General features: G+C 41.2%; 1 protein-coding gene across 1 annotated transcript in view; it reads left to right on the top strand.

Moving 5' to 3' along the window:
- The window catches only part of LOC115572512 (uncharacterized), a 23,746-nt gene extending 7,071 nt beyond the window's left edge, over positions 1-16,675 (top strand). Inside the window, exons 2-4 of the mRNA XM_030402659.1 lie at positions 15,205-15,513; positions 15,629-15,706; positions 16,106-16,675. Of these exons, the coding sequence (XP_030258519.1) occupies positions 15,205-15,513; positions 15,629-15,706; positions 16,106-16,215 (497 nt within the window). The 3' untranslated portion in view covers positions 16,216-16,675. The remainder of the gene's footprint in view (positions 1-15,204; positions 15,514-15,628; positions 15,707-16,105) is intronic.
- Positions 16,676-16,937: the final 262 nt, after the last annotated feature.

Raw genomic sequence — 16,937 nt, 5'->3', positions numbered from 1 at the left:
ATCTCGGCCGACCTCACCTGGAGAACTCACATCTCTCATCAGGTGGGAAGGCCCAACAGAAACTTTACTTCCTCTGGAAGCTAAAGCATGCTCACCTCCCTCAACACCTGCTGACCACTTCTATCAGTCAGTGATAGAAACCTTCCTGACCTGCTGCTGCCAACAACGGACAGGACGGACCTGCAGCGGGTGGTGTCATCGGGATGACAGCGGATGTCATCGGGACAACACTACCCCCTCTCAGAGACATTTACACTGGCCGAACTCAAAAGAGGCCCAGCTGTATTGTTAAGGACCCACTCACCCTGGACATTACCTGTTCTTCACCCTGCCCTCTGGAAGACATTTAGATCTAACAGATCTGAAACAAACAGACTGAAGAACAGTTTTTCTCCCACAGGCAGTAGCCCCATTCAGACTGCCGTTTGGTAGCAGGGATCTGCGCTAATTCTCCGCCTCTGCCTCTGTGTGAATGTCTCGGAAGCAGTGAGGGGTGAAATTTTGCTCCGGTGGTATCAGAGGTGCAGTATTGGCAAACAGAACAATGTGAATGATGTGCTGGCTGGGCGTATAGAGGGTGTCAATCGGACAGTCTGATAACTACACAGGTCCTTCACTCAACTAAATACAGAGAAATGTCCCACAAATCAACATTACCAAACAAAGGTAACGGTTTTTTGGCAACTTTTATATCGCTTTTCCAGTCTGACGACAGCTCAAAGCGCTGTGCAATACATGCCACATTCACCCATTCACACACTGATGGAGGAGGCTGCCATGCAAGGCCCAACTGCTCATCAGGAGCAATTTGGGGTTCAGTATCTTGCTCAAGGACACTTCGACATGCAGCTAGGGGAGCCGAGATTCGAACCAGTGACCTTCCGATCACTAGACGACCCGCTCTACCCACTGATCCACAGCCACCTGTGTGAAGAATATATGAAAAAAAATACCGCAGATATACGAGGAGAAGCGTCTGTCCTCCCACCTGTTCTACCAAGTCTTCGTCACATTTCCATCCGAAATCAGCATTCACTGATGGAGGTTATGTAATTATATAATTTAGAGTGAAAAACGTAACTTTGTCACTTTCCAGGATGTTTGGTGGGTCAGAATCTCAATCACTGCACATTATAACAGCATCCATATGATTATAAACTATCCGCGAGATTACATTGACAGGGGACACCTGGGAAACGCCTTGAAAAATATCTATTCTTCTAGAGTGAGTCAGCTGAATTTAAACTGAACATTCCCAACACAATAGTTTTATTAATTGCACATTATCAGGCCCAGTGCCACTGTCCTTTATTAGCTCTAACATAAGCTGGAGCTGGTGGAGCTGTCAGAGTCAGGAAAACAAGAGGTTACAGAACCACAGCCACAGGAGACTGATTCAGCACAGGAACTGGAGACAGCTGCAGCTCAGCTCAGACAGGTTGCTGCAGAACAGGAACAGAGGACTGCTGCAAGGCAGAGCAGGAGGCCGGCAGCTGGAGGTCTGGACGGGGATCAGGAAAGACCGCCGGTCCGGTCTGGAGCCAGTCTGCTGACCTGCAGACAAGGAAGCAGGAACAGGTGTCGACTGGCCGCCGACTGAGGACCAGGAACTGGTGGACCTGCTGGTGGAGCTAGATAACAAGTCGAATCAACAAAGTCAATGAATGAAGTTCATCCTCTGGGGACCAAGAATGTCTGTAGAAAATGTCATGTCAGTCCATCCATCCATCCTTTGGTCCAGGTCCAATCCATGTGGACTAAAGTAGTGGAGCGACAGACATTAGCATCCACAGAGCAACACTGCTAGTGTGTCTAAAAAGACAATAAAAGAAGAGACAGTCATGTTGATATGAACATTAGAGAAACACATCATGGAGCTGAAACATGATCCTGCTTCATCATTTGGACTCGTTCACCTCAGCCGACACGTTCAACAGCACACAGGTTTTTGTATTACTCTGTCTCACTGTGGGAGGAACATATGGATACTACATCTTTGGCTCTGGAACTAAACGGTTGTAACAGGTAAGAATAAAGCTTCATTTTCCTTCAGTTGTTTTATGACAAGTGTAAAATGTGTTTTTAATGAGTTTCTGCTGCTTCAGGCTTTCATGTTTTTGTTCATAATTAGTAGAGAATTCTTGCAGCCGTGCAGCTATTGTTCCATAAAAAGGTTCATAACTCCTGAAAAGATGTTTAAATCTCACTGCACAGCTGAAGTTCTTCTTTATTTCTGCAGGAGATCAAACTGATTCATAGAGAAAAAGTTTGATATTGACAATGTTACAAATATACAGTATTTGATCCTCTCAGTAATTCAGCACCATCTCTTGTTTTTATAAACAACATCATATATGATATTAAACATCATTTAATATATGTCAGTAAATGTATTTGATAAACATATAACTTTAAATATGTTGTATACTATATTAATAATTCATTATTAAATAGTCAAGCTGACCTTATGACAGTTGTATTGATACAATGGTACAATGTCTTTTGTTTAAAATATTATACATGAAAACAACAGATACTCAATATATGACAATAAATATAGAATATACAAATTACACTAAAATATAAAAATCATTATTTATTTGAAAAATATATATGTATACAATGGCGCATGATAATGTGTACTTTTTATGTTATTGACTTTTAAATAAGTATATGTATAACATATATTCATCATTAATTTCACATATAATTTAAACAAAAAAATAATTCCAAACCGAATGTAAATAATAAATTCAATGCTTTAGCATGTGATGGTAAATACTGTGGTGACATACTGTTTTTATTATGACATATTATGTTATATTATTATATTAATTATATTATATTATCAAATTTAATTAAATAAAATCTGAAGTTCCTGTAAAGGATCAATAATTATCACCTTTCTTCAGATTACATTACGAAGCACTTACTATAGATATTTAACATATCTGAACATTTCATTGTAATTGTCTATAAATGTAAAAATACTAAGAAAAAATTATGATATCATTGATAATGATTTGCTTTTCTTTATCAGCTGGACTAAAGTACACGCTGGTACATCTGTAATGTATTGGACATGTAATAACTCTTCATATGAACTTAAATATATATTTTATTGTAAATATACATGAACAAATATTTAAAGCAACTTTACATTTTGTAAACGAACATTGTCATCATGATAACATTTTCATATCGTGAAAACAACAAAGTTGTACATTCTTTTATTATTACATGTTGTTTACATTAGTCACATGAAAACGTGTATTTGTAATAATGTAGTAGGAGTAAATTTATGAAAATCATGACATCCCAGATGTATTTTTAAAAGTATTTATAATACGTGGTGGAATAATGTCAACATTCAAATGTCAGCGCGTATTAAACTTGAGGGTAAATATGTCCTTTATATAATCTGTCTTTTATCATGATACAGATGAAGATTTTCCATTGTATGAAAATATGATGTTATATTATTATTAGTAAGAGTCATAATAATGATGAATGTGCACATTGAAAGAAAGAAGTGCTGAACATGATGTTGTTTGTCCCCATATAACATATGATGACATGACATGATGAGTGTGTTTGATGTGCAGGTGAATCCAGTCTATGTGTTGAACTTTGTGCTGTATTGATGAGTAGTTTAGTGATCAGAGTCCATGTAGTTTCCAGGATCACACTGAATGCAGTGCAGTGCTGGAAGCTGCTGTTGACTGTGTCAATGTGTGTCTGTGCTGCTTGTTGCTGCTGTCAAGCTTCAATGAGAGTAGTGAAGCCCGTGGTGAGCGTGTACCCAGCAGCATCCAGAGCCCACCTGGAGGGGAGGAGCTCCCTGCTGTGTGTGGCCTCAGCCATGTTTTCCCCTCCTCTGGTCCGCTTCTCCTGGAAAGACGAGGAGGATCAGGAGATGGCTCCCTGCTGAGGGAGAGCAGCTGGAGCTCAGAGAGTCGGGACGCACCGCCGCATCTTGCTGGTTGACGGACGCTACCCACGCTATAATACCGCTGCTCCGTCCAGCACGAGGGGGGCACAGTGGAGGCCCAAACAGAACAAGGTAATGAAGGCTTGGTGACTGTGTTCAGCAGTGATTCAGCTTCATGTGGAGACGCTGTCAAAGAGAGCAGAGGAGCAGAGGACTGACATTTCTTTTGGTCCCTTTTGTTCCAGCAGTTTCCACAGCTCCACCACCAGGTGAAGCTGCTCTGTGTGCTCTACACAGTGCTGATAGTGAAGAGTCTGGTGTACTGCTGTGGACTCTCTCTGCTGAGGATCCTCTGAAACAAGGGACCGTCCACCAACTGCTCACATGCTGACTGACTGTTTTGCTCGCCTTTTCTCACCATCAAATCTCATCAGTTCGTCTCATTGATCACTTTGATCAGCACTCACAAATGTCAATGTTCATGTTTTTGGTTGTTGTAAAATGTATCTTTTGATGCACAGGTTAGATTCAGTCATCCTACATATATAAATACATATATACACATATATATCTGCAGTGACTGAGTATAAATTCTGTGCTATAGTGTTATTTTCATCCTCTAGTTTATTTCCACTTTGAATTGTGACTTGTATAATAATAGAACATGAAGCTGAATCATTAGCTGTCTGCTAGATATTTGATTGTTTTGTATTTTTCTCTTCTTGTCTTTCTTTTTAATACATTATGCAGAGTGTGGCAGCTTTGTTCAATTCTTTCAGTGTAACATTCTCAATAAAGTGAAAATCACAGTGTGTGTTTTAGAAACAGTCTTGTTTTTATGGATTTCAGTTTGTCTTCAGAGCAAATCATCAGAAACAGAATCAACTTCATGGACCATGTATGTTGACGCCTACAAGTCATTTGACTCTGGTTGTAATTAGCTCTCAATATACTTTCACACAGCAGCAAGAACAAATGTAGAGGAAGATGTGAATATTAGCATACAGCTAAACAAGGACAACAAAGCTAAAGAAAGAGAAGCAAACAGAAACATATAGCTATTATTACAAGTCAGTAGGTGTGGCTGTGCCACCAGGTTCAGTGCTGAGCCCCTTTTATAATTGTGTCAGTGTGGATGTCAAACTCTACGCTGATGACACTGTTGTTTACACACATGAACAAACAGCAGAGCGAGCTGCTTTCAAGCTACAACTGCTATAAAATGATCACACAGCAGCTTCATCAGTCGCCTTCCAAGTTGGTGTCAGGCTGCAGAAACTGTCAGTAAACTGTCACCTTTACAGAATCAATCAAACAGTATCAACACATCTTTTATTTCAGCTTCTCAGCTCCCAGGTTTGTCTCCCAGGTGAATAAGACAGATGGAAGCTGAGACAGTGAGTACTGAGCGCTGTAACTGTTGTAACTGTCATTGTGTTGTTCATGTGAAAAAGTGCAGCTAACGGTGAGGAGGCTGCAGAGCAGAAACCCACACAGCCCGTCTGCTGCAGGAAAGGAAGTGCTGGTTGGCTCTCAACAGTTTTTTATGAGTCCTAATAACCACTGAGAACAGATTCATATCTGCTGCTGTACACACTCATCAACTCCTCTCCCTCTCTGGACTGCTTTGTCTTTTCTCTTGTTGTCTGGAAGCCTTTTTTCCACTGAGCCCTCCACCCACACAAAGTTGAACTGAGCCCAGAGACCAACAGTGACCCCCCACCTGGAGCTCACGTCCATGAATATAATGAAGTACTACCTGTATTAGTATTTATTTTCCTTTAGCTCTATTCGTTCAGAATATCAGACAAACAGCTGCGTCTTTATTAATGTTTTCTGTAAATGTTTTTTCAGATGAAGCTCCAGTGAAAGTTCAGTGAAGCTCATCGCAACCAACAAAAAAATTTGTTCCTGTCTCCGTTCATAGTTCAGTGTTATTTTTATCAGTTAAACTAATTTTTTTTCCATGTCAGACTTTATGTGTTATCTCCTCACAGATTAAACCATCTTTGTTTAATTGTGTCCATTTCATTCCTGCTCAGTCAGTCAGCATTCTTTGGGGGAAACTTTGGGCTGTTTTTTATTTATTTGATGGATTTTTCTTGCTGCTGTTCAGACGCCCCTCCATCACAAAATCTCCCTGTAGAGTCAAAGTGACAAAGACTTTGTGAGCAGACTCACTGATCACATATCATCTGCTGTCATAAACATGATCTTTACTTCATTCACTCGTCTCTCCTGATTGAAATCTGCTTGAAATGGAATAACAGCGTCAAACCAAAGCAGACAAATGTCAGTGTGTTCCTTTAAGAAGCTGAAGGAACAGTTATGATACATTTCATATTATCTGAAGGGATGTTTGTTCTGTTCTGGGTGTTCTAACTCTGAACACTTGGATCATTTTCACCATGAAACACTGTTGGAAGAATGACAACATGTTGCAGCTGTCTCAGCAGACAACACATGTGTGACATTACATGTGTTTTTACGCTGTTAGATCGCTGTCACACCAATAAATCAGCTCTTCCACCACGGCTGTGTGACACATTTCAAACTAAAGCTGATCACATGCTGGATTTCTGTGTTTGCTGCTGGTGCTGACATTAACATCACAGAGAAACACCACCACCCTGTGGTCAGTCACGGGAAGTGCAGGGACATCCACGTGATGCTGATGACGGTCGCCATGACGACACCATGACGCTCCGCCCTCTTATTTTACTGGCGACAAACCCACAGTGACATCTAGTGGATAAAAAACACACAGCAGTAAATGAGGAGTATTACTGGCATTATTGTTGGTACTACTTCTAAAAATACTTCAAACACTTTTTCTACTGCAACTATATTATGAACTGTATTATTACTATATTATTCTGCTGCTGCCTGTTACAGTAGATGGTGTCATATTACTCTGACATGTACTATACTAACTATAACTATAGAAGTCTAACTAATCACAGCACTGTGTCACTTCACTTGAGACAGTACTGCAGTATTAGTTGAAGTACATCTCTGCTGGTGGGTACTGTGTGTATTTGTACTGCTTGCCTTGTAAGTTGGAGTTGAATTGCTCTTCTATAGTTTCTATTTGATTTGTCTTCTTATTGGACACTTTTGACAGACAGAGACAAATGATGTGGTCCTGCTGATAGTTTCATCACATCAGAAAACACTTCTATGTGTCGTTTTAAAGCTCACTTACAAACCACACATTGTCTCTTTTCATTGGGACCACTTTTTGGACCCGACCTCTGCCTGAATACCACCTGTTTCACATCCCAGGAGGGTTTTTACAGGCAGAAGCACAGCTGTGGTGGCTTCACCAGTGTCTCCCATTGTGGCTGACCTCTACATGGAGGAAGTAGAGAGCAGAGCCCTGAGCTCCTTCCAGGGAACAGAACCAGAACCACTGCTTCACATATGAGGAGCACAGCTGGATTTCAACTCTTCTGAAGCCTCCGCTGGCTTCGTCTTTACAAACTGACCCTCTGAACTTTATCTGACGTTCTGCTGGAGATCCCAAAGTTTACAACAACACCAAATGTGTCAGGCTGGATTTTGGGGAAATGTGTGTAAAATGATGCAGCAGACATGTTGAAATGTTCCATTTGATGGAGTCTTGGCTTTGAATCTTTCCCTCAGTGAAACATCCTGTAGCTTTAATGAAGAGACTGAACAACAGGAGACACAATAAAGATGTGACACTGTGTGTGGAAAAGGTTTGATGTGTCATAGAAATGAAATGATTCAGTGAAATGACAGAAATGTAAGGGGACGTTTAAGGCTTCAAATCACAGTGGAGGAGTTTTGTGGATTTGTCCTTTTGTCTTTTCATCACAGCTGTTCAACAACAGATAACAGTCTGTGCTACTAAATTCACCACCAACCTGAATGTGTTGCTGCTCACATGAATGTGGGTTTCTATTTCTATCACACGGCAGCTTCAGCCGAGCCGTCGATCGGCAGCGGCGGCCTTATCTGTGAGCCGCAGGGGCTGATGGGAGCTCTGAGGACCTGTTAGAAACCACGTGGCCCTCGTCTGATCTGGCAGCTCGTCCTGGTTTGGCCTCAGCTGCGTCAGAGCGCCACTTCTCCCCAGGTTCACCAGAGGAAACACCACTGCACAAAATGCTTTTCCTCCCAGCTGCTGCTCTGTGCTGTCTGTGTTCAGGTGAGTGTTTCCAGCCAATCAGGAGCCAACAAAGTCCACCTGGAACAAACACTGTCACACTGACCTTCATCTATCTGTCTGCTTCTCTACAGCGCTGGTTGTCATGGCAGCACAGCTGATTCAGGAGGATTTAACATTGACCAGGAGAGTTGATGGAGACGTCTCCTTCAGCTGTCGAGGAACTGACCAGTGTGGCAGCAACTATGTATACTGGTACCAGAAGAAAGACACAGAAACATTCAGAGTGATTTTTGATATTGACAGGAGTGATGGTAAAATAGATAAGTCGTACAGTACTCATCCTCAGAAAAATGATTTCTCAGCTGTGAACAATCAGAACAGCTGGGACTTGAGGATCCAGAAAGTTAAACTCCTTCATTCAGCCACCTACTACTGCTCCTGTTATATATATGAAGCCCACAGTGAGAAATGATGCGAGCAGCCTGAACAAAAACCAACAGATGAACAGACGTCAAACAGTGTTTGTGACAGGAAGAGAGCAGTAAACCACAGCCCAGGTTCACATGTTTCACCTCCATCTCAGCCACAGTCACAAACACACTGAACTGAGGGATTTATTTCATATTCTATTTATTTATATTTTGATCAGATATTCCAGCAGGTTTATTGTTGTTTCACACAGAGAGGAAAAAGGAGACAAACACAAACACAATGAGAAAATAAAGAGGAAAATAATTCAATGACAAACTCAAACATAATCCAGATGAATCAGTAAAACAACAAACATACTTCAGAATATTTCAATAAAATGATATCAAACATCATCAAATATTTACAGCCCAACGTCCTGCTGCTGAATAAAGTCCATCCGTCCCTCACAACACTAATGTGCTCTGAATGAAAACACTTCCAGCAGCACTTGTTGTTTAACACCTTTCAGCACATTTCACCACATCATTTCACTTTAGGACATTTTAAAAGACAAATCTTGGACACATGTCGGTCCGTCTACTTTGAGGCCATTCGATTTCCGTTTTGCTGTCGAAAATCATAAAAACAGAAAAGGATTTGTGTCCAGTTTTTCGTTTTGAATCGGAAACCAAAAATTGAACAGAAAGCATTCAGAATCCTGTCAGACTGACAGAATGTCAGGATTCAGAGGAACAATGGTCCAGAGAGAGTCAGAGAAAACTTCTTCATCAAAGCTCCAGAAGATCATTTGTAACCCGGGTTAACCCAGTCAAACTAAACTCTCAGGCCTTTTTAACCGTCTGGCTCTCAAAGTTTGAACAAGTGCTTCACACAACACAGCTCTGCGTCTGTCTGCAGACTTTTAGTTAGTGAAGCTGTCTCTGACCACTAAAGCCAGTCTGAGACTCTGACTTTAGTCTTTTGTCTCTTGTCTCCCACTCAGTCACTTTCTCTCTGTCTCTCCTAATTTCTTGTTACCTTTGTCATGATGTCCATGGAGGCTGCTGAGCCCGGTTCTGTTGCCCGTTCCTGACCCAGATCTAAACCCCTCCTCCTCCTGGTGGTCTGAAGCTGCTGTGACAGCGGTGTAAACACCAACACTCCCTGGCGGTGCTCCTAGCAGAGTCAGCTAGCAGAGCTAAGTCGTAGCTAACGTTAGCATCAGGTGGAGGCAGAGCAGCCGGAGGACATCAGAGGGAAAACCAGAAAACATTTGGTCCATAAAATATGATCCAGTTGGACTAAAGTCAGTGATATGGTGCTGTGTGTGATGTGCTGCTGCACAGAGTTCCACACTGTGATGCTACCCGCTCACCACAGTTACATAATGCAGAGACAAGTGATAGGAGGGTGGAGTGGCTGAGACAGAGACACCATTCACTCTGTCACAAATCACAGCAACATTAAAATGATTGTGTAACCCACTCCTTCTGACCTGATAGGCTAACAATAACAGCTCTTGTCTGTGCTGCTGAACACCACAGTGGCTCCAGAACCTGACAGGGTAGTGCAAAGTCAGCTTTAAATGGAAAAATATATTCAAGCACAAACAAAAACAAAAACTCTGAATGAGCTGCAGCATCAAGCCATGTCTGTCCCTTTAGGGAGATTTCAGTCTGGTTGAAAATGGCCCAGACGCTCTGATCAACTTCCATTCTGAAGCTTCATAGCAGTGCAGCCTCTGTGAATGCTGCACTAACATGTTTTCTTGAATGCTCCTCTTTCCAACCTGGCATGTTTGTTTTCTGACTTTGTTGATTTCATTTACCACTTTAATGGAGTTACTATAACTAAGATTCAGGAACTTGACCACTCCACTCTGCCTTGCTGATCTACAACGCAGGCCCAGCCAATCTGACCATCCGCAACGCATCAAACCACCTGTGCCTTTTACGACTAAACCATCTGTTCGTCCTGATTCAATCACCCGTTGATTTTATATCAACAAGTCTAACCAGTTCTCTCACATTTGTCTCAAGTTCTCATTGTTTCCGCTAAGACAAGCAAATCGCAACCTGCAAATTGAAAACCTTACCACCTTCCCGACAAACCCAGAGCCATTTCTTAATCCTCTGGAGATGATCTTTTTGACAATCGTTCCATCATCTCCGAATCTCCTCCACCTGCAATCACCTCCACTCTGGCATGGTCATCCAGGCACAACCAACGCAACTTCACCCATGCAGAGGTCTCGGTCCTCCCTGCTGTACTCCAGGTGAAAGCTGGTCCCCCAGACACCTCATGTCCGACCGGCCAGCCTCCTGGCACCGAACCAGCAGCCACTGTTGCCAAGATGAGAGTCCCAGTTCCCTCTCATCTCCCCCCACCTCCCATTCCGTCCAACCGTCAACAGTGCCCAGCTTTCCCGCTGCTCACGGCCTCCACCTTCACCTCCACTCCGGCCGCTGCATACTCCACAGTGCACCGATGACGTTAGTCGCGCCAGTGACTTCATCGTGCAGCACACTGCAGCGGAGCCGCGTTCTCCTCCAGAACCCACAGTGGGCCAGGTCGTATCTCTCCGTGTATTCTCTCCACCAGGGGGAAGATTATGGAGCCATAACGGTGACTTTAAAATGTGGCATCCAAAAAAAAAATTGGCATTGAAAACAAAACCAGTACTGAAAAAAGAAACATTGTCATTGAAACATTTGTATTGAAAACAGTTGTATTGGCATTGAAACAAGTATTGGCACTGAAAAAAGAAAGTAATTCAATTAATTCAAATCAGAAAATCTTATCATTGTATTTTATTGGGACTTTTTTGTATTTTTCAATGACAATCTTCAGATTTTTTCTTCATGTCACTTTTTTTTCAGTGACAGATTTTTTTTCAGTGTCACTGATTGATTTCAACTTTCTGTCACTGTTTTGGCGTCGAGAGGGAGGGGCCTGAGGGGAGGGGCAAGTAGAGCGTGGTTTGCATATCATTTAAGAAGGTAACGGCAGCAGCCTGCGGGAAGGTGGGGCTGGACGGCCCAGCTATAATACACCATTTAGGGCCCACGTGCTGGCCGTCTCTGGGCAACACAGAGTCCAACTACCTCGCAGACTTTTCTTCAAGCTCTCTCCTGATGTGTCCAAGTCTCTGTGTATCTGGTTCTGTCCCGGAGCTCCCTAGCTTCGGTCTCTATATGCATATGCAGTGTGGCAGTAGTATTGGGGCGCCGAGCACGGAGCATTAGCCACAGTTAGCACAACAGTAGAACAGCCTGTTGCTCCGAGCCAGGGCTGCAGCCCCGACAGCAGCGCTCTGGTCTGCTCCCCGAGCTCTGTGCCACCGTTCTCAATGCTCTTGTTCATGAGTAGAGACCCTAGTGATGCTACGAGCAAAGTTTCATGTTGTGTCGAGCCTTCTTAGTGTTCTAAAAATAGCGATTTTGATGCTAGCATGTCTTGCCCCATGCACTCCCGTTCAAAATGAACGTGCCCAAAACCAAAACGCTGGTAAATCTTAAAAGTGCCCCTTTCGTCGTAATTATGCTTTCACACGAAGGTTTGACTCATATTCAATCCCAAATAATGCCTTGGTTGCTTTTTAGCGAGAGTTTCGCTTTAACTGAAGCTTATCTGGTGAAGTTTCAGGAGTAGGACCACACCTCAACAACGACAACTTCCTGTATTCCTATAAAAAAACACCTGACCCTCTCCTCTTCTTCGCTCTCGTATTCTGCGCCCCTCCCCCCACCCCATTTCTCTCTCCATGTTTTTTCTTTGCTTTTCTCTCCTTTGTAGGTCCATGAGGGGTCCGTCGCTGCCCGGGTGTGGCGGTGGATTCTCTACCAAGCTTCCCCGGAACGTGCTCAAAGAACTCAAAGAACCAAGATCTTTCATGATAAATCATTTAAACGCAACTTTTGGCGGTGTGGTCTTTGCTAGTGAAATTGAACATTCCCAACACTGCATTTATATCTCCTCAAAAGTTGAATTGTAAATAGTTTTATTAATTGCACATTATCAGGCCCAGTGCCACTGTCCTTTATTAGCTCTAACATGTAGTTACCTTTACATCTAAAGGTGTCTTGAGGGTGAACTCATGAATGTCGACCCATCTGTTGATGATCACTGTGTAATGTTCATCCTAACTGTACAAATAGAGAGATTTGTCAGGAGCTGCCACTGGAGCTGGTGGAGCTGTCAGAGTCAGGAAAACAAGAGGTTACAGAACCACAGCCACAGGAGACTGATTCAGCACAGGAACTGGAGACAGCTGCAGCTCAGCTCAGACAGGTTGCTGCAGAACAGGAACAGAGGACTGCTGCAAGGAAGAGCAGGAGGCCGGCAGCTGGAGGTCTGGACGGGGATCAGGAAAGACCGCCGGTCCGGCTCTGGAGGGAGTCTGCTGACCTGCAGACAAGGAAGCAGGAACAGGTGTCGACTGGGCCGCCGACTGAGGACCAGGAACTGGTGGACCTGCTGGTGGAGCTAGATAACAAGTCAGAATCAACAAAGTCAATAAATGAAGTTCATCCTCTGGGGACCAAGAATGTCTGTAGAAAATGTCATGTCAGTTCATCCATCCATCCTTTGGTCCAGGTCCAATCCATGTGGACTAAAGTAGTGGAGCGACAGACATTAGCATCCACAGAGCAACACTGCTAGTGTGTCTAAAAAGACAATAAAAGAAGAGACAGTCATGTTGATATGAACATTAGAGAAACACATCATGGAGCTGAAACATGATCCTGCTTCATCATTTGGACTCGTTCACCTCAGCCGACACGTTCAACAGCACACAGGTTTTTGTATTACTCTTTCTCGCTGTGGGAGGAGGTGAATACTACATCTTTGGCTCTGGAACTAAACTGTTTGTAACAGGTAAGAATAAAGCTTCATTTTCCTTCAGTTGTTTTATTGAACAAGTGTAAAATGTGTTTTTAATGAGTTTCTGCTGCTTCAGGCTTTACATGTTAGTTTGTTCATAATTAGTAGAGAATTCTTGCAGCCGTGCAGCTATTGTTCCATAAAAAGGTTCATAACTCCTGAAAGATGTTTAAATCTCACTGCACAGCTGAAGTTCTTCTTTATTTCTGCAGGAGATCAAACTGATTCATAGAGAAAAAGTTTGATATTGACAATGTTACAAATATACAGTATTTGACCCGCTCAATAATTCAGCACCATCTCTTGTTTTATAAAACAACATTATATATGATATTAAACATCATTTAATGTGTCAGTAAATGTATTTGAAAAACATATAACTTTAAATATGTTTTATAGGATCATTAATAATTAATTGTTAAATGGTGAAATGTATTTTATATGATGGTTGATGGTAGTGTGAGACAAATGTGTAGATGTAGAAAAACATGTACTGAATATGATGTTACAATAAATATAAAATATAATCATTATACTAAAATATAAAAAAATATCATATTCAAGGAAAAAATATATAGTATGACTGACAATGGCACATTAAAATGTGTCTTTTTTACGTTTAACTTTTAAATAATTTCCATATGATGATAAAATATATTCATTAATAATTTCACATATATTTAAACAAAAATATCCAAACCTCATTTAAAATACATGAAAGTAAATTAATTAGCAGCGCGTGATTGTAAATATTGTGTACGATATACATTTTTCATTAAGACACATTATATTATGTTATATTAAATTATATTATATTATATCATATTATCTTATATTATATTATATTATATCATATTATCTTATATTATATTATATTATGTTGTGTTATATTATCACATTTAATTTAACCACATGTGAAGTTCCTGTAAAGGATCAATAAATTCTCACCTTTCTTCATATTATATTACAAAGCAGTTATTATTCATATCTAACATATCCAATCATTTCATTGTAAATGTCTATAAATGTAAAAACATTTGTAAAAATAATTATGATATTATTTATTAACTGATTTGTTTTTCTTTAGCAGCTGAACTTAAGTACACGCTGGTAAATCTTTAATATGTCAGACATGTTGTAATAACTTTAAAAAAGTATTTCATGTGAATGTGAATATCTATTTTTATCATAAAATATATATCAAAATATATTTAAAGCAGCTTCTAAATTTCGTAAAAGAACATTTTGATAATTTTATAGTATTTTATGTCATTAAACCAACAAAAGTTTACCTTCTTTTAAATTAAATGACATCTTGTTTCATGTTATTCGTATGAAAACATGTATTTGTAATTGTGTATTAAATGTGAATATTTCTGAACAACATGAAATTCAAGATGAATTTTCTCTTAAATATTTATAATATGTGGTGGATGATGTAAACATTAAAATGTCAGCGCGTATTAAACTTGAGGGTAAATATGTCCTTTATTATAATCTGTCTTTTATCATGATACAGATGAAGATTTTCCATTGTGTGAAAATATGATGTTATATTATTATTAGTGAGAGTCATAATAATGATGAATGTGCACATTGAAAGAAAGAAGTGCTGAACACATAATGTTGTTTGTCCCCATATAACATATGATGACATGACATGATGAGTGTGTTTGATGTGCAGGTGAATCCAGTCTATGTGTTGAACTTTGTGCTGTATTGATGAGTAGTTTAGTGATCAGAGTCCATGTAGTTTCCAGGATCACACTGAATGCAGTGCAGTGCTGGAAGCTGCTGTTGACTGTGTCAATGTGTGTCTGTGCTGCTTGTTGCTGCTGTCAAGCTTCAGATGAGCAGATAGTGAAGCCCGTGGTGAGCGTTTACCCAGCAGCATCCAGAGCCCACCTGGAGGGGAGGAGCTCCCTGCTGTGTGTGGCCTCAGCCATGTTTCCTCCTCTGGTCAAGTTCTCTTGGAAAAGACGAAAGGAGGATCAGGTGGAGTCGCTCCTTGGTGAAGAAGAGCAGCTGGAGCTCAGAGAGTCGGGACGCACCGCCGCCATCTTGCTGGTTGACGGGAACGCTAACTTCACGTATAAATACCGCTGCTCCGTCCAGCACGAGGGGGGCACAGTGGAGGCCCAAACAGAACAAGGTAATGAAGGCTTGGTGACTGTGTTCAGCAGTGATTCAGCTTCATGTGGAGACGCTGTCAAAGAGAGCAGAGGAGCAGAGGACTGACATTTCTTTTGGCCTCTTTTCTGTTTCAGAGGTTCCAGCAGCTGCAGCAGCCTCCTGTCCTCCAGAGAGAGAGCCAGCAGACCTGCCAGCTCTGCAGCAAGCTGACTGTAAGATCACCTGCTGCCTCTCTGCATGGACAGCTCCAATGTTCTGCTGCAGTTAGGGCTGCAGATCAGTCTGTTCACTTTCTGCTCATCATTGAAGGATTTAAACAGACACTCCCTGATTCTGTTAGAGTGTCCAACAGCACAACTAATCCCAATGAGAGAGCTTTCACTCCACACTCTGACAAATAACACGTTTTAGGGACACTATACTACATTTTGACCTTTGAGGCTGCTATAAAAACTTTGGGGATTTTCTCTTAAAGCTCCACTATAAATATTTCTGTATGAAGAATGAATCTAATGACTGTGTGTGCAGTGAAAGGTGAAATTAACACTGTTTGTCTGTGTGTGTGTGTGTGTGTGTGTGTGTGTGTGTGTGTGTGTGTGTGTGTGTGTCAGTGTCCTTCCAGTCTCAGTGCAGGGTGAAGCTGCTCTGTGTGCTCTACACAGTGCTGATAGTGAAGAGTCTGGTGTACTGCTGTGGACTCTCTCTGCTGAGGATCCTCTGAAACAAGGGACCGTCCACCAACTGCTCACATGCTGACTGACTGTTTTCTGCTCGCCTTTTCTCACCATCAAATCTCATCAGTTCGTCTCATTGATCACTTTGATCAGCACTCACAAATGTCAGCGTTCATGTTTTGTGGTTGGTTGTAAAATGTATCTTTTGATGCACAGGTTAGATTCAGTCATCCTACATATATAAATACATATATACACATATATATCTGCAGTGACTGAGTATAAATTCTGTGCTATAGTGTTATTTTCATCCTCTAGTTTATTTCCACTTTGAATTGTGACTTGTATAATAATAGAACATGAAGCTGAATCATTAGCTGTCTGCTAGATATTTGATTGTTTTAGTATTTTTCTCTTCTTGTCTTTCTTTTTAATACATTATGCAGAGTGTGGCAGCTTTGTTCAATTCTTTCAGTGTAACATTCTCAATAAAGTGAAAAATCACAGTGTGTGTTTTAGAAACAGTCTTGTTTTTATGGATTTCAGTTTGTCTTCAGAGCAAATCATCAGAAACAGAATCAACTTCATGGACCATGTATGTTGATGCCTACAAGTCATTTGACTCTGGTTGTAATTAGCTCTCAATATACTTTCACACAGCAGCAAGAACAAATGTAGAGGAAGATGTGAATATTAGCATACAGCTAAACAAGGACAACAAAGCTAAAGAAAGAGAAGCAAACAGAAACATATAGCTATTATATACAAG

The sequence above is a fragment of the Sparus aurata genome, chromosome 21, assembly GCF_900880675.1.
Source record: "Sparus aurata chromosome 21, fSpaAur1.1, whole genome shotgun sequence".
NCBI classification, from domain to species: Eukaryota; Metazoa; Chordata; class Actinopteri; order Spariformes; family Sparidae; genus Sparus; species Sparus aurata.
Note: the sequence above shows the minus strand (reverse complement) of the source record. Positions and strands in the feature narration are given on the sequence as shown.